Here is a 26393-nt window from a genome sequence, read left to right on the forward strand (position 1 = left end):
TTACAATACACTGTACAGCAGACGCTCTAGTTAAGTTGGAAAAGAGTGCCTTGTTTTGTACTGCTTAATATATATATTTTTTTATTTTGTAACCAGTTAAAAAAAATAATGTATATGAAAATAATTGATGTCCTGAATGCTCAATCAGACAACATACTTGTTCTAATTGTTAATGCGTAAATTTAAATACATATGAAAATACAAATGCATCACATACTTCTCATAAATCAAAACCAATACTGTTTAGTATGAATGCCGTTTGTACACCTGTTGGTACACGACGTGTATGACGTCATGTTTCCTGTGATGCGGCGCCCTCTGGTGGACGGTGTCGGTACGCGGCCCGCTCCTCCTCCCTTCTCTAAACAACAACCAGCCTGGTGATATCATATGCTGGCTAAACCTCCACACAGAAGCAAAATGGCCGATAGTAAACTAACCGATCATACAGCGTCTGACAGTCATCGAGGGGTTATGCATGTTTTGTTGACGCCTTGAGAACCAGAGTCGCTCGAAAAGGATAATCGCCTTTCCTCGTTTTTTTCTACAATTAACATTTCGCCTTTCGGTGATGTCATTTCTTATTCAATTTAGCCTCGAAAGCCTCGAAGAACTCGCTTGCTAGGCTAGCGACCAGCTAGCCTGCTAGCGGTAGGTCTGCAAGAATTTCTGCACAGAAGCACTTTATGTCCGATGTGATTCCCGAGGTGAGTGTTCAACACCGATGCGGAGGTCTTTGGCAGCTTCCACGCGTTGTGTGCGTGTTAATCCCGCTCGTTATTTCCGCCTCTGCGCCCCCGGTAACGTTGGTGTTTCTCAATTTTATAAGAGCTCCGCTCGTTAACGCGTTACTGAAGAAACGTCACTGGAGTTCGTCGTTTCTCTCGGCCCTGTCCACCGCCGGGACACCCGCTCGCTCGCTACCCGACCACCGACGGGTCGCGGGTGTTGTGTTCCCGTTGTAAAGTTACGAATTACAACCGTTTATAAAGTTTGGTCAATTACATTGTATTATTATTATTGTTTTAGATGTTTTTTAAATACAGCTTCTTTCCTGAGCTAACGTGACATCTGTAGTCAACTGCGTAACGTTAGAGGTTAGTTTGCTCGCGCGGCTCCCCGTGCTTCGGGCCGGTCGGCCCCGCGGAGTCCCCCCGCTCTTTAGGTCACGACACGGGGCTCAGCAGCTGCTGGAGAGCCGAGTAGCATTAGCTCACCCGAGTGAAGCCCTTCTTGTGGTCTCTCGTTAGCTGCACGGCTGCTCCTCTCTGGCCTGTTTATTTCCACCAAATCCGGACTGTTTGGTTCACATGCGGCCGCCTTGTCCCCATACGTTACATAAACTGGTTTGTTCATGGTCGTGTCGGCGGATTAATTAGCAAAACATGCATTGAGGGGTTGAAGCCATTCGTTGTGCAGTTAGCGTTCATTAGATGCTAGTTATGTGCAGCTTAGCTAACCGAAACACGGGGCCCAGTCCTGTTTACAGCTCTCTGGTATCTGACGTCCCTTTTACGTTTCAAGATAAAAATCGGTTTGTTTTTCAGCTTTCCGTCGTATTTTATAGATTTTCCATACTCAAAACTTGGCTGACATTACTTGGGTATGAGTTGTACATATTCATAATACAGAGGTTTTTTTTTACTTTTGTCAAAGTGTGAAGTTAGTGTTTTCAATACACTGGACAGCTCGAGTCTCGTAACTTTACTCGCATTAACGCGCGTGTCCTACTGCCATTACGGTCTCTACAGTAAGCTAAGAGAACAACACTTCCCCAGCAAAGTGTCTGAGAGTTTGAAGTCTCGTTTGTTTGGCTGCTGCTGGTGTTGTCTGTTAGTTGGAATTGCAATCGCTCGCTGGTTAATGAATTATGCAATGAGAAGCCAGGCTTCCGAGGGCTGTTGTCAAGCTGTCTGCCCCTGGTTTAACATTACTGCCCTCACAACAGTGACAGTGTCGCAGAATGCTTGGCAGTGATCTGATGTCATATGTAGTATTCATTTTGAGTGCATGTCTGTCTGTATGTGTGTGTGTGTGTGCATGCAGGTATGCTTTAGTGAGGATTAGATTACTTTCAGTGTGTCTTTTGAGATGTAGCATGAATAATTGAATGTGTGCATTCCTCTTCACAGACAGGAGAATCAGGAAAGGGAGCAGTAGTTCATGGAAGACAAGAAAAAGAAGAAAGAAGATAAAAAGAAAAGGGAAACCTCTCAGAAGGTAAACATGTCCTACCCAAAAAAAACATTCTTGGCTGACTTTACCTCTATGATTTGCAGAGAATCTGGGATATTCTCAATAGTGCCTTGCTTTTTAGTAGCAAGACTAAAGCCTCGTAAATTACACTTTGTTTTCTCTTCTGCCTAATATCTGATCTTTCTGTTTTAGGTGCCAGAACAGAAAATCAAAGGTATGTTTATTTTCATCATCATTAGACTGAAACGTCTTCCTTTTTTATCAATCACTATTCCATATCATTATGTCAGTTTCATTATTTCTAGGCCTTGTCATTGAATATGCTTTACGTTCTTAAACCGTTGGCTCTAGAAAAGCTTAACGTACCTGTAGCTCAGAAACTTACCCAAACAGTCTTTCTCTTCTTATTGTACTTAAGTCTACCAGTGTTTCACACTTTTTCATTAAATGTGTTTTTAGTGCCAGAATCAGCCAAGCCCTCCTGTTCCCAGCCGCTCGCCACCCCAGGCTCAGTGTCCCCCAGCCCTGGCCCTGTTGCCCCCTCATCCCCCAGTCCTGCTGCAGCCGGGGTTTCTGCACAAGTTCCTCCTGGTGGCGGGAACAATGCAAAGCAGCGGACTGCTGTGGCCAACGGACAGCCCTCCTCCTCCCCCTCTGGAAGCCAGACCTCCCAGCAGCAGCGATACATGTCCAGAGAGGTTCCACCAAGATTTCGCTGCCAGCAGGATCAAAAAGTGCTACTGAAGAGGGGCCAGCCACCGCTGTCCTCCATGCTGCTGGGAGGAGGCGGAGGGGAAGGGGGTGCAGGAGGGATTGGAGGAGGCAGTGGCTGGGAAGCCGCCACATCGCTTTCCTCACAAGGAGCAGATGACCCCAATGCAAACACAGCTGGAGGCACAGGTGAGTTCATGTTTTGGAACAAAAAAAGATGATCAATTTGACTGATATGTAGATCACTGAATACTGCACTTACAAACTGCGTTTCGAGCCGGAGCCCTCTTGTACAATGACAATGAATGCACCTTGAAACCATGTATGTTTAGAAATGGCACCGTGTCATTAGTTAGTATTGTCAATGTGGAAATTGTTAATAAACTACCACATTTTTGTCCGTATAGATTCCAACCTGGGTTCATCCTCCGCCTCACCCCCCAACTCCTCCTCATCGTCTTTATGTGTTGCTGCTCTGTCATCTTCTTCTACTACTACTACTTCAACTTATGCAAATTCCACATGGGGGGCAGGCTCTGGCAGCCAGTCCTCTTCTCAGGGCTGCGGGAAGGTGATTGTTGATGGGACGGACCTGCGGGATTGGCCTAGCATCCTGGGAGGGGCCAAATTGAGTTCTGATCGGGCTGGAGGAGGAGGGGTGCAGGAGCAAGACTGCCCTGGTAACAACAACTACAGTAGTGCCTCATGGAGTGAGAGAAACATCCAACAAAAGGGTGGAGGAGCAGCAGCAGCAGCAGCAGCAGCAGCAGCAGCAGCAGCAGCAGCAGCAGGAGGAGGAGGAGGAGGAGGAGGAGACGGTGGTGGAGGAGGAGGAGGAGGAGGAGGAGGAGCAGGGAACATGGACAATCCTTCCTCACCTCGTTCTTCTCCTCTTTGTTCCTCTTCCTCGCTTAATGAATGTGTTCAGTCGAGTGGTGGTGTGTGGGGCTCTTCCACCCCCTCTCAGGTGGAGGCAGGGCTGGGATCAGCAGCATTTTACAATTCCAAAGTCTCCCGTCTTCTTCCTGGGCCTCAGGAGAGCCCTGTGGGTGGCAGCAGCAGCAGTGTCCCTGGTGCCAATTTCAACCCCAACGTGAACCCCTCCGCCTGGCCTGCCTTAGTGCAGGGTGGGACGACATCTTCGGCTAGCGACGGCCTTCCACTACACTCGTCCATTACTTCAGCTTCCTCGTTCTCTGCCAGCACTACACCAATCACCACTCACTCTCTTTCATCTGTGAATCAAACTGGTCTCCATCAGCAGCACACTCAGACAGCTGTGGGAGCACGGAGTGGAGAACAGCAGCAGCACTTTGGAAACCTAGGACCAGAGTTGGGTTCAGGCGTGGGAGCAAGAGGAGCAGGACCAAATCAAGAAGGTGGTGATGAGGGGGGCTGTGGGCCTGTTAGTGTTGATGGAGAAGGAAGTGGTAGTCTTTCTGGCTCTTCGTCTTCCTCCTCTGCTGCCTCTTCTTGGAGATCCATGCCTCCAGTGTCCTCTGACCTATGTACAGGTGCCCCACAGGGAGATGGGTGGGGCGGAGGAGGGACTGCAGCTCAGGGGCAGGAAGGGAGTGTGTGGGGCTTTGGAGGCCAGGGTGACAAGGCAGGGTGGGGTAGGGGAAATGATGGTAGCTCAAATACCCCAGTGGTATCTCAGGGAGCGTGGGAAGGAGGCAGTTCAGGAGCAGAGTGGGGTGGCACAGGGGGAGGTGTAAGTTCGACTAACTTAGCAATAGGAAGAGGAGGAGATGGGAGCAGCAGCAGCAGTAGTGGAGGCAGTGGGGGTGTTGGCGGCAGTGTTTTGCAGGACTCTGCCTCACCAAAGTTTGACACTATGACTAAAGCTTGGGACAATCAGAAAGGGATGGAAAGTGGGGACGGGACAGATGGGGAGTGGGGAGGAGGAGGCGGAGGCGGACCGGTTGGAGGCACTGCAGTTGGAGCACCTTCGTCCTCTAGTGGAGGAGGGTCCACAGCTGGAAGTGGTGGAGGAGAAAGTGATAATGGATCTAAGCAGGAGAAAGCTTCATCTGTAAACAAATGTTCCGACCAGACCTCCAATGCTGAGGTGGCCTTACTCGGCATGCTCAATCGATCTGACCTAGACCCCAGGGTTCTCTCTAACACGGGCTGGGGACAGACCCAGATTCGACAGAATGTGGCCTGGGACCTGGATACTGCAACGGGAGCCAGAAAGAGAAATGAAAGAAGCACTTCTTCATCTTCTGCATTCTCATCAGCAACCATGAACACTACCACAAGTCGCGGCCCTGGGTACCCGTCTAACTCCAGTTCAATAACTAATAATCCATCTGTTGGCAGTCACACGACCAGCCCGAACTCTGGTCCTGTTACAGCAAGGGAGGGCTGGGATGGTGGTACTACACAGTCCACCTCTGGTCCTCACATGCTTGGTAGCACTGTAAGGAAGCCAGGAAAGCCAGAAGAAGATGTAGAGGGCAACCAGGGCAAGGCACCTGGAGGCTGGGGGGATCTCCCACCTGAAAACCAGGGCAAAGGCTGGGGGACTGAAGACAAAAAATGGGTTGATCACAGAGGAGGAGGAGGAGGAGGAGGAGGTGGTGGTGGTGGTGGAGGGGGGGGAGGGAACTGGAGAGACTTTGGAGAACAGGGTAGTGGTTGGGCAGAAGGTCCAGAGGATAAAGGGACAGGAGGATGGAAGGGGACTGGAAGAGGAGAAGCAGGTGGTTGGGGAGGAGACAGGGGACAGAGGGACTCTATAGCTGGAGGTGGGTGTGGAGATGGGCGAAGCAGAGGTGGAAGCAACTCTGATGAGAAGGGATCTTCCTGGGGTCATTTGGATGAAGGGGGAGCTCAGCGAGGAGGTTGGGGAGGGGGAGATGTGGGTGGAGGCAAATCTCACCAGGACTGGGGGAGTTCAAAGCCCCACGCAGCAGCAGCACAGATACCAAACAGCCAAGTGGCACCAATGAAAGCCCCAAATCAACAGCAGCACCAATCACAGGGCCAGCAGCCACACGGAGGTCCCATTCAAGGAGGGTGGAACAACCGGTCTAGTGTTGGAGGTGGAGGGCCACCATCCAAGAATCAGAACCAAAGCCCAGGATGGACCTCTGGCCCAATCCCCCAAGTGTCTGGGGGCGGGGGCGACTCCCTGGAGCCCAGTGGCTGGGAAGAACCCTCCCCTCAGTCCATCAGTCGCAAAATGGAAATTGATGATGGCACTTCAGCCTGGGGAGACCCAACCCGCTTCAAAAGCAAGAATGTGAATTTGTGGGACAAAAAGAGTGCCGCGCCTGGCCACAGTCAGCAGGCCCCACCCCCACCACCCATCCAACAACCACCTCGAAGGCAGCAGGGGATGCAACACAGCAGGGACACTAACCCTGGCAATGCTGCAGTGGGTAAGTAGAAGTTGTACCATTGCAAATAAATGTGCACTTGGCGAACCCCAACCAAACTGGATCAACATTTTAAGTGGTCATGTCAACTATTGCACATTTTCTTTACTCTGCCATCAATCTCTTTGTCCAGGCATGTGGGGAGGAGGTGCGCAATCTGCAGATAATGGTACGACAACTTGGGGCCAGTCGTCCGATGCATCGACAGGTTGGGGGGATCCAGATGAGCCTGGCAAAGCTTCTGGCTGGGGAAACCCTTCACCCAACTCCGGTAAACCTGGTAAGAAGAGAAACACAACTTGTGTAATTCAAAATATTAGTTATTAGTTATGTATGCTAATTATCATTTTTAGACATGGTGTTTAAATCAAGCAACATTACACATCTATCAATTTCAAAGTGTTCAGTGTTTAAAAAAAGGAGGACCTCTAGAAAAATGACATGGCCACTTTAAAACCATCTGTTTTGATTCCCCTTCAGGCACCAAATCAATGGAGGGCTGGGGTGGGAAGGGAGAAGGCTCTGTTGCAGCTTCCCGTCACCCCAGCTGGGACGAGGAAGATGATGGTAGCGGAGGGGTCTGGAACAACTCTGTCTCGCAGGGAAACAGCTCCTCTTTCAACTCCGGAGGCTGGGGTCAGACTCATGGAGGAAAGAGGGGCAACATCAAGGTAGGGAAAATTAGCAATTCAAGGACACACACACATACTAAGAGTTTGTTCATTGTATTAACACAAAGCACTCATTTTTGTTTTGTAACTTTACTTTTAATATAGTTATGCAAACTTTTTAGATGAGCTTTTTGACCGAGAGTAATGTTTGGATTTCTTTCCTAAAGAGCGGAGGAGGGGACGGCTGGATGAACCCAGCAGTGGCACGCCAGTTTTCCAACATGGGTCTTTTGGTAAGATGTTAATTCACTAAAAAATAATCTCAATAACTCTTGATATTGGAAATAGCAATTGTAATGCGTCACCGATCTTTATCAAGCTGTGTACAGAACTATTCCTCAGCCTTTCATAGCGCAAAACAATGGCAGCAGTGCTGACAGAGCTAACAGGGTTGACCTTGGGGTTGTAGGGGGCTACAACATGTTATGAATGGCATCTGCTGCATGAGTGCAGTCCAGAGCAGAGGCCCTTAGCTAGCCAGTGGAGGACACTAACGGGGAACCACACAATGGAGCCCTGATTGCAACACACACATAGGGAGTGCGATTTTATTCTCTGCTAAGGTAGACATTACTCCCCTGTATGTTTACATAGCAAATGTTTTTTTTTGTCGCTGTATTAATTCTTTAAATGTGAGAACCTATTTAATGTCTTCTCTTTTATAAAATCTAAACTTGCCACCCATATTGAATGAAAAGTACTTTATTAATCACCAAGGAGGACTGTATTAATCATTTTATGATGGCAGATGGATTATCAGTGAGACCTGTGAAACTGCCCTATGAACGAGTGTGTTCATGACTTTGTTGTTCCTCAGGGTGACGACCCAAGTCTGGATAAAAAGATGGAAGTTGACAAGCGAGGAATAACTGACTATAATGGAGAGATGCGGAGGGGAGGAAGAGGTGGAGGAGGTTACCGCATGCCTAGTTCCAAAGACATGGGTCCTGCTGAAATGGGGCCCTACGGTGAAAAGGTAAGAGTCTGTTGTGCGAACTTGTATTTTACGAGTTATTTTAGAGAACTTTCAATGTCAAAATTGCTATCATTTCACTTTTTTATGTCAACAATATCTGCTGTATGTGTTGTGCTAACTTGAGGACCGGGGGGAAGAAACCACTTTATGAGAAAACATATCACAAGTTACATTACAAATGCAATGGTATGGTTGTTTTGGTTTCCATTGCACGCCAGATGGGTGGCCATGGTGTGTTTGTTGGCAGTGGCGGAGGGATGCCTCAGCCTCGAGGGATGCACCAGCCTGGCATGCATCCAATGAATCCCTCCCAGGGTTTACGTGCTCAAGTGCCTCATCAGTTCCTGTCTCCTCAGGTATGTTTGTTTTTTTGTCTCTGAGGTTTTAGCTATGAATATTGGAGAATGAGGATCTCCTGAGTCCTGCCAATGTTCACTAAACACAAAGAAAAAATTTGGTTGGTTGTTTATAATTTTAAAGTTTTTTTCTTAGCTTTTCAAAAGTTAAGAATCACTTGTCCTCACTTCATTAACATACATACATACACACACACACACACACACACATACATACATACATACATACATAGGCTAAGGGCTCTCACCTGAGAAAAAGCTGCAAATACCAATGATCGGATACCAGCAAATATAAAAACAAACATTGCAATTTTCCAATATTATAAAACATAGGTTTACATAACAACGACCCTATAGAGACGTTAGATTAGAAGTCCGACCCCATATTACAGTGTAGCGTATAGTCAAAAAGTAGAAAGACACTAAAATAAATTTCAAATGTAAATAAGCCTAATGGTGACAATATTAAAAACAACAATGAAATAAATTAGACACAAAAAAAGAAAGAAAGAAAAATGTATATTTAAACAATATACATGTATAATACCATCTGTAATGTACAGAGCGAAAGAATGGACCGAGTTGGGCATAATTTCTTCTTAGTGAATAGTTTTTTATCCCATGCACATGTCAAAAAGACTTCATGGTGTTAAAGAACCTTTTATGAAATTGTTAACTGGGAATTTAAATTAGTATAGTCATTCATACTTGACTGGAGCTTGATGAATGGATTGTCACCGTTTCTCATATTACTCCATTAAGTGTCTGTATCAACAGCCATATACAAAGAAATTCCTGTGACGTGCAGGTGCCGGGTCCTATGCTGAAGCAGATGCCCTCTCCTGGTGGTAGTGTGGGTGGAGTGGTTGGAGGTGTTGGTGGTGTCAGTGGCGTTGGAAGTGTCGGAGGGGTCGGCGGTGTTGGTGGAGGAGCGTTCCCTCCTAATCAGATTTCCCCACAGCAGCTCGCAATGCTCAGCAACATTTACCCCCACATGCAGCAGTTCCATCTGGTATGTCATCTAAATGTTATATTAGCTGATTGATGTACTGACCACTTTGCGAGAGATTTTTCCTTTTTTGTAGAGCTGCAAAGATTAACTATTAGTTGTCAACAATTTAAACGCCGACTTTCTTTCAATTTAATCAGTCTGAGTGATCAAAAAATCTAAATCTCTGATTCTATTTTCTGGTTATTTTACAGTCAAGTTAATATCTTTGAGTGACAGCTTTGGGCTTTTCTGACATTTTATAGACAAAAAAAGCATATTGCTAAATCGTGAAAATAATCGTCACATACATCAACATTGAAAATAATCGTCATTTGCAGCCCTACGGTCTGATTTGTTTAATCTGTATTGATTATTTTAAACACATGATGACTTGTAATAAACCCACACAGAGCAATAGCCAATGTATTCTTTGTTTACCTCCATCTCTGACCATTTTTATGTCCTCTTACCCACAGGCTTGTCAGCTCCTGCTACAACAACAGCAGCAGCAACAGCAGCAACAACAACAACAGCAACAGCTCCTGCAGAACCAGAGGAAGTTCCCTCAGCCTCAGCCTCTAAGGCAGCAGCCAGACCCACAGCAGGTGAGCATGACATCTTCCGTCGCAAACTAAAAACACATCTTTTTCGAGCACACCATGAATAAGGAAGGTAGCGCAGTAGTAGCACTTTAGTAGCACTCAGATGTCTCTTACTGATAGCACTTTGTAGTTTGATTTTATTAAAGAAATTGTACTTTTCTGATTCTTGTTGTTCTGAGTATGTACTCAAGGTTGATTGCCCTTATTGAAGTCGCTGTGGATAAAAGCATCAGCTAAATGTAATGATTATGTTGTATACCATGCACTGTCCCCAGGACTTCCGCTGCAAAAACTGGAATTATTCCGATAGTGATTTTCTTTTCTTAAATCTTTTCCTTTTCTCAGCTGGCAAGGATTATGGCTATTCTGCAGCAGCAGAGGCAGCATCAGCAGGGTGGAGTTGGAGGAGCTTCAGCAGGAGGGAGCTCCAAACTGTCCCCCTCTCACCTGGGAGGAGGCCTATCCAAACAGCCCATGGGTGACCCCCTTACACATCCTGGAATGGGGGGGCCCTTGTTAGACATTCATGCCAAAACGCAAGGGATGTACTCCGGTGAGTACAACAGGCGACTTCGTTTGTGGGCTAAGTCATGATTTAAAAACTTCAAACCATACTGTTTGGTGTTGTCAGTGGTGTTTGTTTGGCAGCCAAAGTAGCCTTAGAAACTGTCTCTGGTGATATGAAGTCAGAAAATCAACAGGGGTTTAGGATCCGGTGTGCGTGAGGGAAATAGCATTCAGCTTTGCCCTCTTAAGTCTTGGTATCCTGTTGTTAGGGTGTCCATTTAACCAGGTGAGCCAATAAGAACCATCCAGTTACAGCTAACTAACTCAGACGTGTTACCTTTAACGGTATGGGCCAAGATGTTTTAATAGTGATTCAATTATTTTAAAACAGAATAGTGGACTGTGTGTCAACATTGTCTTATCTTAAAAATATATATTTCCCCTTGTTTTTTCTGGTTCCGGGTAGTAATGGTAGCTCTTCGTAGACTGGTCGAATAGTTTCCTGGAAACATTGAATAATATTTTTGCTTTTAAACGCTCATCCCTATTAGCTTTGTAGTCACTGTTGCTCCAACAAAGGTTAGTCTTGGTACAGTCATAGAGATACTTAGGCTGAACTGAGCATTAGTTGAATGTGATGTGCTCATCAAAGCTTGTTGTCCCCCTCTCTAGGGCTTGCCCCTGGTGGTAACCTGTCAGGACTGGAGCTCGGTCCCATGATGGGAGGGATGAAGGACACCGGAGGACAGCAATCCCGCTTCAAATGGATGATGGAGGGACACTCCCCAGCTCCTTCTCCCCCTGACACAAACCTCCACAAGAATGGTAGGTTAGCAGATGGTTCGTAACATGATTTTTGCGAAGGCAAAATTCACACATGGGGAATGCACACCTCCCGGGCTGTTGTCAATCTGGTCTTAACTGCGCTTGTAATCACCTTCATTCGCAGTGTATCTGAATGAACCACCGCAAATTAAAGTGATTTGAGGTATATTCTCGTCAGTTTGACTTTTTTTTCCCCTCCTGCCTACTCTTCCCAAGGCCCTTTATCCAGTGCTATAAAGGTGAGGGGGGCATCACCTTACTCCCAGTATGAAATGCTGGGCAGTGATGGTTTGGGGATTCCCCCTCAAGGTTCTGCAGACAACTGGCACCGGACCCCTGGGAGTAAAATGGGGAACAAACCTGCCACATCCAGCTGGCCTCCAGGTGAACATGTCCATCTCTGCTATGCGTTACCAAATTATGATGAATTGCGAGTGGACGTAGTACATTATGTCACGTCAGGCTCATATATGCAGGATTCTGTATGTTTAGACAGTTGTTAACCTGCCCAGCGTTTGTGTGGCATATTACAGACCAATTACATTAACTAATGGCCATATTTGGCGAAAATGATATGCCGTTTGGTTATTTTCCGAACCAATCTATTAATGCCTATTCTGTTCTCCGCTGACAGAGTTCCAGCCCGGTGTTCCCTGGAAGGGAATCCCGAGCAGTGGTGACCCCGAGTCCGATCCATACATGACCCCTGGTAGTGTTCTTGGCTCCCCGGGACCCCAGAGCCTCAATGACTCTGACCACCAGTTACTGCGAGACAACATAGGTATCTGACTGGACTTGATGAGCATTTGTGTTGGTTTTACCTGAAAGCTTGCTGCAGTGCCATTTATTGACTAAGTTCAAGGCCAAAGGGTTGACAGTTCCTCACAGGTCTTGTGTTGTTCATCACATGATGTGTTTCCGTCAGATAACTTTGTGATGTTTTCTAGGGCCAAACCCCTCCCTCAACACCTCGCTGCCTTCACCTGGTGCCTGGCCCTACAGTGCCTCAGACAGCCCCCTCAGCAATGCACACAGCACAGGTATACATTATGATTTTTATTTGATTTCCTTTTTAAATCTCCATCTTATCAGCTCAGTAGTTGTTGTTTGCTTTTCTGTTTGTTTTTGTTCCTATAATTGTGTTTGCTCTGCATTTTACTGGTGCCAGTACTAAGTTATGCCTATCCCACAAATATGTCAAACGACTTTGCTGTACTGCGTGCTCTATTCTCCCATTTCTGTGGTCTGTTTGCCAAAAATAATCTCTTTCTCCCACCTCCCCATTTCCTCTTTAGGAAAGTACTCAGAGTACAAGCCCAGCTGGCCCCCAGAGCCCATCGGACAAAACAAGTTATGGAAGACCAATCGCAACAGCTCACAGCTGCCACGCCCCCCTCCTGGCTTAACTAATCAGAAGCAGGCCTCGTCCTCCCCATGGGGTAGCGGAGGCCCGCGGTTGGCTCGGAACTGGGGAGGAGGCGGGATTAATCAAGATTCAAGAGTTGGGCCAGGTACTGTTTACAGGGGAAAGATTTAGATTTCTTTTCCAGAACCATTTGTCAACGTGTGACTGACCTATATACTGTATAGAGGAAGCTCTTCTTGACAGTGATATGATGACTCGGGCCTTACGACTGTTTTATGAAACTTTGCAAAAAATCTTTTTATAAAGACGGTAAACGTGCACAAACGTCATTGTGTTTGTCATCAGCTATGACGTCCTTGATAATCGTTTTGTCCTTCGCTTTGTTACCGTTTGTCTCTCCTCTCCTTTTCTGTTTTTTGTCTCAGGCTCAGCTTGGAGCGATGGCGTTGCCTCCAGAGGCAGCTGCTGGTTGCTGCTGAGCAACTTGACCCCTCAGGTAAGGAGTGACCGAGGTTGAGAGGCATGAAAATCGAATAACAATGTTGACACCTCTAAATCTGCAGTCTATAAACGAAGACTACTCCTTCTTTTTCGGTCCTTCACCACAGCAGAACTGTTTGTGGCTTAAAAAGTGAAACCGCTGCTCAGACAGATTGGTCTTGGTTTGAATTTAACAACATTGAACCACTGTGCTCATTCATCTGAATTCCTCTTCAGTCCGTCTTATGCAAATTAGGCGGAATGATGCGTGACCCAGCTGTAATTGGATTGAGAAGCCGGATGAGCCATTTAATCAATTAGGGCTTACACAAACGACACTTGCATGACTCTGCTCTGGGAAAGCGTAGAAGTCTAGACAAAGTTTTTGTTTCAGTAATATAGATTTTCTTTTTTTTTGTTCTTGGCTTGCACAACTTGTATATTCCATTGTAAGTGACAGGATTACAGACTGATGAAGCCACAGTGTACAGTATCACTACATTACTACACGGTTCTTCATACAGATAACCAATGTTGCATAACATCTTAGATTCACTGCCCTTTCCTTGAAATTGATAATTGAGTTTTGTCTCGCGCACTCAAACACAATATTTTACACTTAAATGTATTTTCTTTTTTCCCTGTAGATTGATGGCTCCACGCTGAGGACTATCTGCATGCAGCATGGCCCCCTGCTGACCTTCCACCTCGGCCTGACCCAGGGCAGTGCTCTGATTCGCTACAGCAGCCGACAGGAAGCGGCCAAGGCCCAGGGTGCACTCCACATGTAGGTTAACCTGCAAAACCTCACTGATGCACACGTACCCATCATGAAAATGCTGAACAACCTTGTCTTGTAAATCCTTCTCAGGTGTGTTCTGGGCAACACCACAATCCTGGCGGAGTTTGTGAGTGAAGAAGAAGTTGCTCGCTATTTTGCACATTCCCAGGCCGGAGGGGCAGAGGGGCCCAGCTCAGGAGGGTCAGCAGCTGGTGGGATGCAGGGTTCTTCTGGAACAGGCTCAGCTGTGGCCAGCAGTGGAGGTAGCTCCCCTGGGAATGAGCGGGCACCAGCGGGCACAACTTCAGGTGGCAACGGCAATGGAGGAGGAGGAGGGGAAAGTGGAGCAACGGCTCTCGGTAGTGTGAGGTCCTCTGGCTCTGCCTGGCAGAGTCTCGATGGTACAGGCAGTTCTTCAGAAACCTCTTCAGCCCAAGGACCGGGGCTGGGGATATTTTCCCAGTGGAGCACCAACGGGGCAGGGGAAGGAGGAGGTGTCGGGGGCGTAGACTCTGGGAGGTCTGGGCTCTGGGGGGGCATGACTGCAGGATACTCCAGCAGCAGCCTGTGGGGAGCACCGCAAATGGAGGAAAGGCACCAAATGGACAGCCCTGCCGCATTGTTGCCTGGCGACCTGCTGGGGGGAGGAGCTGATTCCATCTGATGAGCCCCTCCATTTGTACGTGCAGGTTTGGACACACTGATACAAAATACACTGGGATACATATGTACTTAATATAGCACACACACACAAACATTTACATGGTATGCATATTAATGTAATACACATATACATATGTTCATACATATACATAGTGCACACACATCAAGCAGAAATGTGAGACATGCTTACACACATTCTCGTGGCCAGACTTAAGCTATTATATAAACAAATGCAGGGACTGTTAGATGTGTATACAGCCTTTTTCCACAGATGAAGATTTCAACTGCTTAGACTTGAAACCTGAAAAAGAATGAAAAGTCAGTTGGTCTCAAAGACTTGACTGGATTGCAATGTGCTTAGTAAATAGGGGACTTTTCAACAGATTTACATACACATGCACACACCAAATACAGACAAGCCTTCAGACAGATGGGCACTGTAAACAGCATTACCTTCATCGTATAAGAGAACTTAAACTACTACATGATGTGAGGTTAAAGTGCAGTTTGTATTCACGTCTCCTTAAAAAAAAAAAAAAAGCGGAGACCGAATCCAAACACATGCAAGCAGCTCTGATTGAAAACAGAACTGTATCTTACTGTGTATGTTAAGTTTGTTTTTTTCCTGTTTGTTTGTATGTATGGTTTTAATTTTTGAACAGTGAAAATATTGAAAAATGTCATTGTTCTGTTTTCAAAATGCTGACCTCCTACTGTTGTATCTCACGCACTCTTTCTCTGTTATTCTCTCTTGAACATGTTTGTTACTGTTGCAGTGATAAATGTTAAATTGCTGGCAGTTTGAGGCTATGTTGCATTTCTCCATGTGTCGATACTGTGCGCAGTGTCAGCCACACTATATGGACATGAGTATGAGTGAGATTGAGACCAAGTAAGTGGATTAAACCACCGCAGTTTTTGTGAGTGAGAATGTGAGGATAATGTGTGTGTGAGGATAACGTGTGTCTGTGTGTGTGTGTGTGTGTGTGTGTGTGTGTGTGTGTGTGTGTGTGTATGCATGTTACTGCCTGTCATAATGTGGGCAAGGCTGCTTACTCTACAGAAGGTCTATACAAAAATGTTTTGAGTGCATTCGGTATACTGCTGACTGTGTTAAGAAATATTGGCACTAATGCTTTTTTTCTCATTTGAAGTTTGTTTTTTTGTTTTTTTTAGCATACTTGTCTTTTTTATTGTCCGACCTGCAATAATAAAAAAGAACATTTAATGACACAAAGAGCTGAAGGCATATGCGTTGAGTAAATGGACATGCCAAATCTTATCAAACTGTGTGGAGTGGGAGTGGGAGGGAGGGGTGGGACGGGTTGTTTACAGATGCAGAGTAAGAGTTACCGTACGTTTTTAATGTTCTGTTGTTGTGTATTCGTTTTAAATTAAGACAGGCTTTAACACTCCTGTTCAGTGTTTTCGTTATGAGATTTTACAAAGGAAAAATTTATTTAAACAAATGAGAACAAGATTAATAAAGATGAAAGTATTGGCTTCTAAATATGTCCTTGTGGTACTTTATTTTTTGTGTATGAATATAGGTTTCTGGATACTGGTTAAAAGTAGATGTTTTTAAACCAATCGTAGTTTGACAATTTCCTTTATCAGTTCCTCTGCTATAATGCAGAGTACATTCACTATTAAAAACAATGTTTTGTGCATGTCAAAAAATGTACTTAAAGGAAAAGTCTAGGCCACATGAAAACAAGCCAGTGTGTCCATCTGTTGGCCTCATTAACATCCACAAACCAATCCTATTTAACACCCACGTCATCCTGCCGTAAGCCACTGGATACTGTATGATATAAGTTAAGTTTTTTCATGCAGTTACTGGTTTTCATTGACTTGGGGTAAAAACATACTGTTGCCAACAAAAAGTTGTTATAGACCACTGTGTTTTTCTCACAAATTGTATCCCCGGTTGAAAGAATTTCCTCAACATTACCATTTTAAATATGTGCAAATAAACATAACCACAATTTGAAGAACACAAACTCCCAGATGTATTTGCCTGTATTATATTTACAATATGTTAGCGATCATATGTAGGATGCATGCTTGGTATGCAGCGACTGATGAACTTATTACACATTTTTTATTCACTGGCATAGGTCTCTATGTGTGTTACTTATTGCATAAAAGACAACCAGGACGACCGGACACACTTTGCAAACTGCATTGTCACTCAAAGCGAGTTAACATATATAAACGGGTTAACTAATTAGTGAGTGGTCACAGTTCCTAGAGGAAGGAGCAGTTGGATGTGACGTTTTCCTTTAACGACGGTGCCCTGACATCCAGAGAATGACATCATCGACGTTGTGAGCGGGCGCGCTGTTAAGCAACGAGAGGGGGAGACAGACTCGAGTGGAGGACGGCCGCCGCGCTGCTGGAGCTTCTCAGGGACTATCAACAGGGAGCGCAACCGACGACAGAGCTACGAGCTGGGGGTATGAGAGCCGCCCGAATCCGCGACCATCCTCCTCAGCCCAGGCCCCTGTCCGACTGACAACCACCGGAGCAGAACCTCGACGGAACCAGCTCTCGGACGAACCCAATATCGGGTGAGTGCTGGGTCGGGGAACCACGGAAACCGAGGGGGAAAAGGGGCCTGATTCGGCCGAACCGGAGGCTTGTATTCACGGCGTACAGGAGGGGGGGAGGGGGCGAGCAGCAGCGGGGATGGCTGTCCACACGGGGCAAGCCCAGAACATTACTGGGTGCGGTTAGAAGTGTGACCCAAAATGTGGTGAAGTACGACATAACGTTAACGTGCACATTAACCCGTAACTTTTATATCTAAAAGGATAATGGTGCAGTAACGTTGCGTGTCGCGGCTCGGCTAACGTAGCTTTCTCTGAGCAGCTAACCGCGTACTAACGTGACATTTAAATACCGTACACTGGTGTTTTACTAACGTAACGCACAGTTACGTCTGCACATTATACAAACGAGCTTTTAAAAACCCAAAGCTGTTCGGTGTTTTAATGAACTGTGGCGTTAACTAGCTGATATGAGTTGTAACGTCAAATCGTAACTGACTTGCTTCTCGACAAATGTGAAAAGAGCGACGTCGTCTGATATATCCTGACATTACCCGTTGATACATATTAAACTGTAACTTTTGTGTTTGTTGTTCATGCATGCATTTAGCGTCTAGTTGTTAACACATGAGCTGATTGTAGAGTGACAGCTGCCCGACTGAGAGGCGCAGCAGTGCTCTGTGTTTCATGTGACTGTGAAATCCTCTGGCACTTCACTCTTTTTTATTCTTCTTTTAGGACTTATTTTGTGGTTTCCATTGTATGACACTTTACACATAAGTGGGTCTGACTGATTACATGTAAAGAAATCCAAACTGACATCACACCTGGGATTCAGGGGATTTTTAGGCGGTTGAAACACAGCCCACTGTCCTGGGGACCCTCACAACCATAACAGCACATGGTGTGATGTCAGGTGCAACGTGTTAATTCCACTTGCTTCACCTCACACAAGCACATTGACAAACATGAAATGATGCGTTCTCCACTTCGCTTCCAGGTTTTCACTACAAGTATGTCATTGCAATAGCAAGTTGTCCTTTACTGAGACTCTTTGGAGTAAACAAATGAGTGCATGCGAGTAACAGCCACATGTACGTAGTCTTAAATATGCTCCGAGGGATTGTGCGGTTTAAAATTGTGTGTCATCCTTCCAGTACCAAGCAATTAATCAATGGCACTCACTGTGTAGCCTTGTGATTAATGTTGCGCCCTAAATCGGGTCCATGTCTACAGCACATGAGATGCCCTCTTGGTGTAATAAAACCCAACCCTTTTATTAACCCAAATCTATCTGCCTGCATCACATCAACGAAGGCAGGTTGTCCTCATCTGCTAGAGTTGAAAGGGTGGAGGGCACCTCACAATATGTTGGTTTAGTCAATGTTTTTTTTTTTTTACTTGTAAGGGCTGTGCGCTGCAGTTTGTTTTGAGTTTTAAACTTGTCTGGGTTTATCCACGATAATAATTATAAGTCAACCACCGTCATCATTTTTAAGTAGCCTTAGAGCGGAGCTGGTGTCTGCGGCGCTCTTTTTTAAAATTTTTATTGAAGTACTTACAATCAAGCAAAGTAACTTGTGGGATAATTTATGTTGGGACAAAGGAGGTTTTGGAAGAAAGCAGACAGAAAGCAATGCACTGATCCTGCAGAATTGATGACTCTTCTTCCGCTAGCTTGAATTGGCATGTCCTCAAAACTGAGGTTTCTGAGAACGCTTTGTTTTGCAATTTCTGAGTTGGTTTGAGACTAATTCTATAGGGAGGGGGGATTGAGGCAGGAATCTGGAACAATGTCACAGTCTATTTTAGAGCGTGGCAATATATTGATATCTGTCTATCCGTCTATCTCTCTATCTCATAACAAATCTCATATATTGTTAAAATACCTATGGTCAACCCATATTGTTGCATTATCAAGGTATTTGGTCAAAAGAAATCCAGCCTGGGTCAATTTCTTACTTTGCCTTTTTGAATTGTCAACAAGTCACAAGACTGGAAGTGTTATTTGAAGATGCAGCAGTGCTGACTTTGGAACGAAAGTCTGTTGTTGCTATAAAAGATTCAGTTTTATTTACATAGTGTTCCCAAATTGGTGGTGTGGGAGCAAAACCCTTCGATTAAAAGATGCTCTGCGTCGCTACGATCTCTCACAGAATTGTCTGAGGGCCTTGACACAGATAAAGCCAGCCAACGCGCCGCGGCCACTCGTGCCTCCTCTCCCTTGGCATTGCTCGTACAGAACAGTGGAGAGCTTAGTCTTGCTTTTGCAGTGGCTGCACAATGTGGCGCGGTAGAGAGCGTACTAAATAAATGATGATCCTGCTCCAGCATCACGTGCAGGTCAGCTCAGAAGACTCACTTCATTTACTCGTGTGTGTGCCAACTTTTTGTTCTCGTGCAGCAGTCGCTTCTGCTCCAAGTTGCAACTGGCATTTCTATATAGCCCTTCAGCTTTGGTGTGTTTTCTTTCTCCTACCTTCCCAGCTTTCGCTGATCTCACTGCAACCACCTCCCCCTCTCAGCGGACATAGAAATCTAATCGTGCGTTTCTGGAGGTCAGACAGCTGTTAGCTGATCAACTAGCCCTGCCCAGGCTACATTCTCACACAAACACGAGGCCAGTTCAGTGTGTTCAGGCCGGATCATCCTGTGAGCAGCTGACTGACTCTTGAGGATATCTTCACTCTGTCACTCGGGGGGAAGTTGGTGAAATCTCCGACGCTATATGCAGCTGATTCAGACAGTAGCTTATCCTGTAATGTTTTCTGAGTTAGTGGTGAGAGAGAAAAGTGGCACATTGTAGATGAGCTAGCACTGTGTCATGTGTCCTTCGCCTTCTTATGATCATTTCTATTTGTCTGTTGGTGACAGTGACAACCCGCAAACATGGAGCTGAGAGTGGGGAACAAGTACCGGCTCGGCCGAAAGATAGGGAGTGGCTCCTTTGGTGACATTTACCTTGGTAAGTTGTAAACTGTTTTGTTTTTTGTGTGTGTTTGCATTGCATGCCCAACTTTCCATGAGTCTCTTCTGTATAGGACCTGTTTTTTAATACTGCGACATTAATTTATCTTAACTTATCTTGGCACCAAACCTGATTTTCCTACTCATTCATCCATCTTTTTCCTGGTACAGGTGCAATTGCAATGGCTCTTACAGCTTTAGTTTAACTCAAGTCAAATATCCATTTAGAGTAGTACAATAACACATAAAGGAACAATTTGAAATCTGTAATAATGCTAGACTGTACACATTATACTAATATATAAAATGTAAATGGCGGAGGGGGAAACAAGCTGTAAACATTATGATAGTACTGATAATTTTGTGTCTCTTCAGGTGCCAACATTGCCACCGGTGAGGAGGTAGCCATCAAGCTGGAATGTGTGAAGACCAAACACCCACAGTTGCACATTGAAAGCAAGTTCTACAAGATGATGCAAGGAGGAGGTAAAGAGGGACAGTTGCTTTGACAGAATTCTTCAAGCATTCCTTGTCAAATGTCACTGGCAATATTCTAGATGCATGTAGCCTACGAACCAAACTGCCATATAAAACAGGTTGAACAAACTTCATGCTGACTGTCTGTGTTGTAGTGGGTATTCCATCGATAAAGTGGTGTGGTGCAGAGGGAGACTACAACGTGATGGTCATGGAGCTGCTTGGTCCCAGTCTGGAGGACCTTTTCAACTTTTGCTCCCGGAAGTTCAGCCTAAAGACTGTCCTGCTTTTGGCAGACCAGATGGTAAGACACAAACCCTCATGTGAACTCGTTGGCATTAGAATTAGGACCGTTTCACAATCCCCTCAGTAAAGATCCCACTGTGTGAAGCGGTTCTGTTTCCGAGTCGAATGCAGAGCCGTAATATTTATGATCCCATTAGGTTATGTGCATGACCTACTTAATAATTGTATTTATTGGTGCATTCTCTCTCTCTCTTTCTCTCGCTTGCTCGCTCACTCGCTCACGCTAGCTATAGATAGATAGATATGATTCCCCTAAGGCTTCTTTGAAAATTGTAGATCATGGGTCTCTACGTCTTTTTAGACTGTGCTGGCCTATACATTTAATTTCATACATTACTTGTTAAAACGCAACTCATCTCACCTTTTGTTTCAACTGCAGCCATGTTGCTGTGTCAGTCCTTTTTATATGGGCGTTTGACTCTCCACTTATAGCTTGGGGTCATCACCTTCCCTTCTCCTGTCTTCATATATCCTGCTGTCCTCTCATGTCCTTAGTTTGCTCAAAGTAAAGGTGTATTGAGTGCACCTACTATTGCTCAGTGACTGAAACGCAAGGACAGTGCTGATTTGACAGCATTAGATCGTGTTGCTGTGTATTCATGCCACCGTGACACTGCCCAATGTATCCTTTTTGTGATGTGTTTTTTGTTTTGTGCTGCAGAACCTGACCTCTTTGTCTCACCTGTTTTCAGATAAGTCGCATTGAGTACATCCACTCCAAGAATTTCATCCATCGGGACGTTAAGCCTGACAACTTCCTAATGGGGCTCGGCAAGAAGGGCAACCTGGTTTACATCATTGACTTTGGCCTGGCCAAAAAGTACCGCGATGCCCGCACACACCAGCACATCCCTTACAGGGAGAACAAGAACCTGACTGGCACAGCGCGCTACGCCTCCATCAACACGCATCTTGGAATTGGTAAGCTACTTGGAGAAAACTTTTTTGAATGCGTGTTTAGTATCAAGAACTGTTTTGAGTTTGTTTTCTTCTGTTTGTCTCTGTCCTATGTAAAGTGTCTTTAAGCATTTTGAGAAACGCTGATTCTTATTGTATGGATAAGATCGTTCAGCCCTCGCTTACAAACCTTCTGCCTCATCAGCGTCACACCCTCGCTCTACTTTAAAAATCCCATTGACTTTTTAAATCTGGAATTCTTACTGTTGCTTCTTTCAGTCAGGAAGCTCCCAATTCGAGCTTTACATACCACAAACTGTTGTTCTTCGACATCTGCCGTTCCCTCTCGTCCTTCCTCTTTTTCCTTTTGCACGTGCCTCTCCTGTACATCGTCTTTTTGTTTATACACACACGCTCTCAGATCATACAGGGGATGTGAGGGAAGAGGGCTCATGAGAGAGAAAGAAGGAAATGCCATGTGGTGTGGAAAACAGCGCTGGTTTGGTGTCATTTCAGTGCAGAGCTTTTTTTATATGTCCAACTATGTAAACACATAGTTTACTAGCTAAACGGTAACAAGTTACTTATATCTGTATTTTGCTTGGATAATGGTGTGTGTGTGTGTGTGTGTGTGTGTGTGTGTGTGTGTGTGTGTGTGTGTGTGTGTGTGTGTGTGTGTGTGTGTGTGTGTGTGTGTGTGTGTGTGTGTGTGTGTGTGTGTGTGAGAATAACGGCAACACAAGTTCCTCTGTAAGAAGTGCCACTATAAGCTGTGACTTGGTGTAATTTCTTAAAGCCACAGATGAAACAAGTTTATTTCAAAACATCAAATAGGACCTCACTAAATCCCCCAGTTTCTCACTCTTGCTTGCACTCTCCCGCTTTTGTTAACAGAGCAGTCCAGACGTGACGATCTGGAGTCTCTTGGCTATGTCCTCATGTACTTCAACCTGGGCTCCCTCCCCTGGCAGGGCCTCAAGGCCGCCACCAAGAGACAGAAGTATGAACGAATCAGTGAGAAGAAAATGTCCACACCCATCGACGTTCTTTGCAAAGGATACCCTTGTACGTAAGATTTCTGTGGTGCCTCTGTGCTTGGGGCAGCAACTTACCTGTAGTTTTGAAATTGTTTGCAGCAACAGTGTGGAATAAAGAGACTTTAGTGTTTTTGATGTGTGTGTACTGACTTTGCTTATTTGTTCTCTTCCAGCTGAATTCTCCACATACCTGAATTTCTGCCGTTCCCTCCGTTTTGATGACAAGCCAGACTACTCTTACCTACGACAGCTCTTCAGGAATCTGTTCCACCGCCAGGGCTTCTCCTACGACTACGTCTTTGACTGGAACATGCTCAAATTCGTAAGTTCCCATGAAGTTTCTCACTGAAGTGTTGACGTTATCTTTCAGCCCTTTTTTGTATCCAAAAAAGATCAGCCTATTAAAGCTACGTTTTGTTCATGATCTCATCCATCAGGGTGCGAGTCGAACAGCTGAGGATGGGGAACGGGAGAGGAGGACGGGAGAGGAGAGGGACGAGCGAATCGGAGGAGCCCCGAGGGGCTCTGCGTCGCGGGGCCTGCCCCCAGGTCCCATTCCTGCAGCTGCCAACAGAGTACGCAACGGGCCAGAGCAGGCCATCTCTAACCCTGCCTCGCGGGTCCAGCCGTCTGGTGAGCTTTCTGCTGAATGGCCCAATCTGAAACTCCTGCCGTCTGTCATAACGGAACAATACTACGCTGACGCTGCAATAGTTTTCCTCTTAAATATCTGCAGCACGTGTGTTGAGTTCACAATTGTGTACAACCTTTCAGGGAACACGTCGCCTCGTGCAATTTCTCGCGCAGAGAGGGAGAGGAAGGTGAGCATGCGGCTCCACCGCGGGGCTCCCGCCAACGTCTCGTCCTCCGACCTCACGGCCCGCCATGACCAATCCAGAATTTCAACATCACAGGTGAGAAAACACACTCTGCTCCTTTTTGGTCGGCCGTGTAACTCACCGCATGTGGTGTTCGATTAAAGATATGAATTGTGAGCCACAATATTTGAATGTGAAAATGTCTCAACATCGTGAATTTAGTCTTGAAGGTATAAAAGTGACCTGAACTATCATCCATCCCTTCTTCTACCCGCAATTTATTTATACCAAATAAGATGATGATGGTGAAGTGTTTTTAAACAAACACATAGTTGTTGTGTTGACTCTGCTCCAGTAGATGGCTTTTGAAACCAGAATCAACACAATCATTGCAGGTGTAGTGGTTAAGAAGTTTTAACTTTCATAACGCTGTTCTAAAATAAGTCACTTAGTCATGTGCTGAAGATGTTATATATATATTTATGAAATATTTTGGAAAGTTGTCAGAACAGTGTTGTTGTTGTTGTCCGACAGTCCATATCATGTCTTCATTGTCCTCTCTTGCAGGTCAGCGTGCCGTTTGAGCACATGGGGAAGTAGAATTCTTTGGCTCTGCATGCACATGAAACGGACAGGTGAGGTCTTATGTCACTAACTTATCCCCATGCCGACTGCAGAAATGCCGCGCTTTACCATCCATCCTCTCATAACTTATCGCTCCACTTGTCGTTGCAGGGCTGCAAGGTATATTCATAGCGACGATTTTTATTTTTCCTTTTGTTTTTACCTCGTCTTTATGAAAAGATGATTGCCAATGGACACGTGGATCTTTGGAAAAGGACAGTGAATATTTTTTCCCCAGGATCTAGGGAAGTACGTGGCGGTATCCAACATGCACTCTTTCATGAACCCTTTTTTGCTGAACCGTGGACCACCACAATACAAAAAACAAATAAATGACAGTCCTACACCATTTTTACTCCATGGTTGCTCATACCTGCTCCACCCCTCAAAACATTTCCTCGGTACCTTGTGTCAGACACATGTGAAGAGCAGTTGGCGTCAAAGAAGCTAAAAAGGTATCCGGGACATGCGCATGTTTCTCGTCAAAGGTCGTGGTTGATATAGGCTTAGTCAAGATTTTTCTTTTTCAGTTCAACACAGCGAAAAACTACTTTTCAGTGTATGTCACCTTTTTTAATCTTTCATGAGTATCTTAAATTGGGAGCTTGTTATGAGTTTTTATTTTTTTTCTCTTTTGGTTGACAAATAACAGCTAGAAGATGGAGCAAATGAGGCAAGGAAGGTGAGAGGGTATCGGTCAAAAAGAACGGTGGCTTGGAAAAGGATAAGCAAGTGGTGTTTTAGCTGTTGTAGAGTAATATTTCCTGGTGAAGTAGCAATTGGTGCTTGCTTGCCCTTCATCCACGTTGTGATGATTTACTGTCCATCAAAACCTCCACCTCCCCTTACTTTGCCTGTTTGGACTTTGGTGTTTCTCTTTGGTTTTAATGTGCGTGGGTAAGGTGAAGAATGACCATAGATATTGCAAAGACACACTCCAAATCTTGAGGGAAGCTCCTCAGGAAATTCTCCGTGTATTTGACCAGAGACCATAGCTGCCCGTTTTGGCTAACAAATAGTGGCTGCAATTTTTATGATGGTTCTAAATGTTACCTTTTTTTTTTTAAATTTCTGTTATTGGAGGTCATGGGGGAGTGGGCAGGCTCTGTTGGGGGTAGTTCTTAGGGGGATGGGACATCCAATGATTTTTTTTTTTTTTTTTATCTTTACTGTAAATATTTTTTTTTTATTTCAATGTAAAGCCAAAATGTGGTTCTTTTTGTTTTAAAGCGTAAAGTAGAAAAATGCATACTAATGAAATAAATTGGGGCTGGGTTCAGACTTTTAGGTATTAAAAGGACTAAATTGTGGAATGGGCTACCGTTCCTTTGCCAGCTGGGTCAACCAATATTGTGTGTGTTTGTGAGCGCGAGAGAGAGAGTGATGCCGTGAATCCCTGCTAATAATACAATATCCATTTTGTCTTTGTAAGTCCCGTTTCATTCCCCTTCTCTGCCATTTATCTTAAAGTGTATCATTTACTTGTCTGAAATAACTTTCTGTCCATTGTTCTCTTTTTGTTTCACTTCATCTTCCTGCATTGTTTTAGAAGTAGTGTGTTGGTTCAAGTTTGTTTTTTTTGCCCGTCCCTTTTTGTTGTTCTATTCTTATGCGTCAAAGGTTGTCCACCTCATATAATACATAGGGCTTTCAATATTCCTTCTGCACAATGATATGCTAATGGTTTGATGTCACCTTTTTTGGATTTTAATCTCCAGCAACCTTGATGATGTCATTCAAAAGAAAAAAATAACATGCAATTGCAGGGATGTGTAAATAGCAGTGTACTGTGTGTGCGTAATTAACTTTGTACAGGCCATCGTGACCCAGTGGCATTGTGAGCGCTTCGGTTGGGAGTGATGGAAAAGAGGATGAGGATTTCACTTTATGTATTGTGTACTGATATCTTGTACAGTTCTTTAACACACTTTATTTACAACAGTATTTGTGTATATTTTATGAAGTAATAAAAATGAATAACGTTGCTCACAACTTTTTGCTGACCTGTCTCCCTGTCTCAGCTTTTTAGCACAATAGTAACATGCAGTGCAGTCCGAAGTTACGTTACGTCATGTCAATCGCACACAGACCCGGAAAAATAGACATGGGGAATGCGCATGCGCAATCCGCGGAGTTTTCCAGTGGCAGCTGCTGACGGAACAGCGAACTGCAAGATGATGATAATGTGGAGGAAATAACGGGAC

At 45.1% G+C, this 26393-nt stretch overlaps 2 protein-coding genes across 2 annotated transcripts; both read left to right on the forward strand.

Annotated features, from left to right (window-relative positions):
* The first annotated feature begins 405 nt into the window (after positions 1-405).
* Positions 406-16006, forward strand: LOC137786915 (trinucleotide repeat-containing gene 6B protein-like). The gene is made up of 22 exons (XM_068579057.1): positions 406-707; positions 2133-2220; positions 2389-2410; positions 2656-3096; positions 3315-3641; positions 3735-6296; positions 6427-6573; positions 6774-6964; positions 7132-7197; positions 7782-7940; positions 8159-8296; positions 9105-9308; positions 9764-9892; positions 10235-10442; positions 11069-11221; positions 11438-11605; positions 11856-12002; positions 12169-12261; positions 12517-12732; positions 13013-13083; positions 13715-13854; positions 13939-16006. Exons 2-22 carry the CDS (start codon positions 2164-2166, stop codon positions 14510-14512), a joined length of 6213 nt encoding a protein of 2070 aa, XP_068435158.1. The 5' UTR covers positions 406-707; positions 2133-2163; the 3' UTR covers positions 14513-16006.
* Positions 16007-16812: 806 nt separating this feature from the next.
* Positions 16813-26192, forward strand: LOC137786914 (casein kinase I). The gene is made up of 11 exons (XM_068579056.1): positions 16813-17084; positions 19938-20028; positions 20406-20516; positions 20663-20811; positions 21506-21734; positions 22605-22775; positions 22921-23069; positions 23185-23380; positions 23522-23661; positions 24133-24200; positions 24301-26192. The coding sequence occupies exons 2-10, from the start codon at positions 19953-19955 to the stop codon at positions 24163-24165; spliced, it is 1254 nt and encodes a 417-aa protein (XP_068435157.1). The 5' UTR covers positions 16813-17084; positions 19938-19952; the 3' UTR covers positions 24166-24200; positions 24301-26192.
* The last annotated feature ends 201 nt before the right edge of the window (positions 26193-26393 follow it).

This window comes from Clinocottus analis, unplaced genomic scaffold (assembly GCF_023055335.1).
Source record: "Clinocottus analis isolate CAN_PGR_092001 unplaced genomic scaffold, fCliAna1.0.p SCAF_16, whole genome shotgun sequence".
Classification (NCBI taxonomy): Eukaryota; Metazoa; Chordata; class Actinopteri; order Perciformes; family Cottidae; genus Clinocottus; species Clinocottus analis.